Here is a 4112-nt window from a genome sequence, read left to right on the forward strand (position 1 = left end):
TAGCCTGCACCACACCTTGACCAAGGCAAAGAGGAGATTATGAACAATATGATTCAGAGAGATCAAGAACCTCACACTAGCAAAAAAATTAGACAAAAAAGGGACCCTTTAAGAAGAACCATGTCAAGGAACCTTTGGTAAACCCTATGTATCCTATGTATCTTACGTTAAAACTCCCATATGTAATATACCGTTGGAAAGCCCTTGTTAAAAAGTAGATTCTAAATCTACCAGCTTTGATAAATTTTGAGTTGCTCAAGTTATGCCTTCTCAAGTTAGTAAGGAAGGCAAAATTGAGCATCCATATCATAATCATTAGAATCTACCTTTTAGTTAGAAAAGCATAACTTGAGTAGAGGTGATAGATTTAGAATCTACTTTTTAAGAGCTTTCCAATGGTATGTATGTCACATGTGAAGGTTTTAACATAAGGTAAGGTTCACCAGAGTCCATGAAAAGTCATGACATGGCTCTTCTTAGAGGGCCATTTTTTAACTCTAAATTTTCCTAATGAAAAGCATGGAAAGAAAGAAGCATGAGAGGGAGAGAGGGGAAGATAGAACAAAGTGAGACAGAGAGGAATAGACATAGAGAGAGAGAGAGAGAGAGAGAGAGAGAGAGAGAGAGAGCAAAGTGAGTCTTAGAGAGAGAAAAAGAGGAGAAAAATGATCGATGGAGGATAAAAAGACACATGCGGAAAATTCTATCAAAAATAGATTTGATGCTAAAACAACATTAATTTTCAACATTCAAACTCAAAAATGTGTAGAATATCTTCCAATACTTTACAATATCTGTATCTATCTATCTAATTTTACTTCTTCTTCTACTCTTTATTAAAGACAACTTGTTCTACAACACAATTTACTGCCTCTACACATCAACCTGGCCAACCTAGCCAGCCTAGAGGGAGAAAAAAAGGCGAAGGAGGAAAGAGTTAAATTTGAAATAAAGTTATAATTTTTCGCTCTGTGGCGGTCACCTACTTGTCTATTTCAATGCCTAATCTCTCAAGATTTGGGTTGCTCGCCTATTCAGTGGGTGAGGATTCAGGGAGGGATTCCGCCTCATTGGTGTCGCTCATGAGGAGGCGGATAGTCTGAGGCAGAGGCGGGCGCTGAACAGGGGCCTTGCCTTGGAGCATCTCCACCACTCTGAACATGCTGGGCCTGGCGCTGGGCTCGTCCTGAATACACCAGAAGGCCACCTGCAGTAGCAATTCCACCTGCTCCGGGTCATAATTGCCACCCAGCTTCACATCCACCACGTCCGAGATGTTGCCCCTCACCATCTTGCGGAATGCCCACAAAGGATAGTACAGCTTGTCCAAGCTCACGGCCGTGCTCAGGTTCCGCCTCCCGCTGATGATCTCCAGCAGCATCTGGCCATAGCTGAACACATCCGACTTCACGGTGATAGGCAGGTCTGCCAACCACTCTGGCGCAAGGTAGCCCCGGGTCCCTCTCATGATAGTGACGGTGTTGGTCTGGTCTTTGGAAATGAGCTTTGCAAGGCCGAAGTCGGAGAGCTTGGGGCAGAAGTCTGCACCAAGGAGAATGTTCTCGGGCTTGATGTCGCAATGCATGATGCTGGCCCGACACTGCTCGTGGAGATAGGCTATACCTTGAGCAGTTCCAAGCGCAATCTTGAACCGCACTGGCCAAGCAAGTATATCATGTTGCCCATGCTTTTCCGACTCATCTGCACTTTCATAGTGGAAGAGAAACTTGTCCAAAGACCCGTTCTCTAGGAACTCGTATACGAGAAGCATGTGCTCTGGGCCCTCGTAGCAGTAGCCGTGCAGACGCACCAGGTTCACATGATGGATGGCCCCGATCGTCAGCACTTCTGTCACGAACCCCCTGCGACCATGGTTGGAGCTGAGATTTTCTAACCTCTTCACTCCTACCATGCAGCCGTTTGGAAGGACGCCCTTGTACACGGACCCAAATCCACCTGAGCCTAGCTTCTCTCGGAAGCCGTCAGTTGCCCGCCGCAGCTGTTTGTATGAAAAGGCAACAGGAATAGCCGTTGCTGTAGTCCTGAGCAGCTCTATGCCGGAAACTTCCATGCCTTGCAACTCCACAAAGTCAGCCGGGCGGCCCTTCGATGCCAACTTGATCCCACATACAACGATGGCCGCTAGCACAGCCGTAACAGCGACCGAAATTGACCCCAATGAGACCCTCAACGTCCTGTGTCCGCCAAACAGTGTGCGGCTGCCGCCATTCCATTTTGCTACGTTGGAACTGTTGTTGCTGTGGCCGTCGCCGGAATCGCTGAGTGTTGTGTTGGAAAAGCTGCTATCAGTGAGTGTTTTGTTGCTGTCGATACCGCCACTTGTTGTGTTGCTATGGCCAAAAATTGTCGTGTTACCGGTGTCAGTTTTGCTACGGTCGGTACTGCCGCCAACTGTTGTGTTTCCACCGCCAAATGTTGTGCTGCTGGTGGAAGTTTTGTTACGGTCGGTACTGCCGCCAACTGTTCTGTTGCTACCGCCAGATGTTGCGTTGCCACCGGTGGATGTGCTTGTGTATTCCAGACATATGGCTGAGCCAGTAAAAGCTTTAAATCATCAGTAATGGACAGTGTTTATTTCAGGTGATTTTAAGCATTATCAATTTAAAACGATTGAAAGGTTAGCTTGCTTGAAAAGTACTGACCTGAGCAGTCATTCTCCCATACTACTGACCAGTTATTCTTACGAGGGTTCCAGCTATGTATTCTAAGACGTCCACGAGGCTCCAGCACAAGCCTCCGCACGACACCTCTTTGCCCGTAATCGATAGAGCTATTGTAACTTAAGATCAAAGGGTCGCCGTATTCGTCGAAGTAATGCACCACAAAAGCGCCATCATCGTCGAGCTCAGCATAAGGGCTTCCTTGTGCCTCCCCGGTTGTATAGGTGACGGAGCTATCCCAGATGGGAATATTGCTTCCGGTGGCCTCATAGTAAAAAAGGACAAGGTTTTGGTCCTCCTGCATCGTAAGAGAAAAACTCCCTGCCAATGGACTTGTCGCATTGAACCAGCTGGTGAGAGAGGTGCCCATTCTCAGCCTCTGTGAAGGGAGGAGTGTGTCGGTGGGGAAGTCGAACGACTGCCACACTACGCCAGAAGTTGAGTTGAGAAGGACGAGGTTTCCGGTGTCCAGAAGCTCAGCCTTGCTCGCTTGGTTGGCCACCTTTGGTGACCAAAAGACGTTGTTGTCGGAACCAAGGACGAGGAGCTTGCCAGCGGAGAGGGTTAGAGTGGCGAAGGTTTGAGCCGGAGAGGTCGTTACCGCAGTCCATGTGATCGTGCCGCCAGGGACTTGAGTTTCAGTATCTGCTGCCATCAAGGCGGAATACCAGATGCAGAGGTACAAATCTACGACGTCCTTGTCCACGTTGGGAAAGTGGCGGAAACCGAGAGTGAAGTTGCCGTTGGAGGAGACGAGAACATCATCTCCGTCCGATGTAAGGGTCTGGTCTCTAAGCAAGTAGCTCTTAGAGGAGTTGGACCTACGCGCCGCGACAACGGAAAGATACAGAAGAACTGCCAATACGAGAGTCATGTTGCTTCTTCTCATCACGAGCTGCCGGTGGTGACGTGTGTATGCTTACAGGTTGAATTGTGAGAGTTAGTTTGAAGCCTTTAAAATTGAAAACGCAGAGGGGTGAATACTAAAGGCTCACGTCTCTCGGGTGACGAGTCCACCTGGCACCCACTGCACTACGCGGTTTTAGCCACTTTTGTTTTACAGCTGGGCCGGGGGGTTCATTGGGGCCCGGGCGTCTCCTTTAACCGACAGATCAAGCAATACAGACAAATACAGCCTGAACCGGCTGAAAACTCCTTTGCAGGTGGCTGGATGATAGCTCTGCCAGATTTCCCGAATAATGTTTGGACCTCCTGTGAAATGATTTTGAAAGGTTTTGGTTACGCGTTAAAAGGTTTAGAAGGTTTGAAATGTTCTACCGCGCAGCAAGACCAATAACAGGTCCAACGACCACTACTGTTTCTGTCACTTTCTGAGGGGACTGGGGGCCCTGCCCTCGCAGCAACACCAATAGAGTTTTTTCTGAGACAGGTCCAACGACCACTACTGTTTCTAAATTCTGAGGGGACTGG

At 48.2% G+C, this 4112-nt stretch overlaps 1 protein-coding gene across 1 annotated transcript; it reads right to left on the reverse strand.

The window, feature by feature from the left end:
* Positions 1 to 738: 738 nt before the first annotated feature.
* LOC147631167 (G-type lectin S-receptor-like serine/threonine-protein kinase At5g24080) lies at positions 739 to 3642 on the reverse strand. Its single transcript, XM_086809494.1, has 2 exons — positions 2664 to 3642; positions 739 to 2550 (listed from the first exon to the last, which is right to left on the reverse strand). The coding sequence occupies exons 1-2, from the start codon at positions 3568 to 3570 to the stop codon at positions 1031 to 1033; spliced, it is 2427 nt and encodes an 808-aa protein (XP_086665620.1). The 5' UTR covers positions 3571 to 3642; the 3' UTR covers positions 739 to 1030.
* Positions 3643 to 4112: the final 470 nt, after the last annotated feature.

Source organism: Cibotium barometz, chromosome 15, assembly GCF_041138505.1.
Source record: "Cibotium barometz isolate CiBa-2024 chromosome 15, ASM4113850v1, whole genome shotgun sequence".
Lineage (NCBI taxonomy): Eukaryota > Viridiplantae > Streptophyta > Polypodiopsida > Cyatheales > Cibotiaceae > Cibotium > Cibotium barometz.

Coding starts and splice junctions, on each gene's coding strand:
- LOC147631167 (XM_086809494.1), bottom strand. CDS start 3,570: ATGAGAAGAAGCAACATGACTCTCGTATTGGCAGTTCTTCTGTATCTT. Junction 2,551..2,663: donor ATGGGAGAATGACTGCTCAG/GTCAGTACTTTT, acceptor TTACTGGCTCAG/CCATATGTCTGGAATACACA.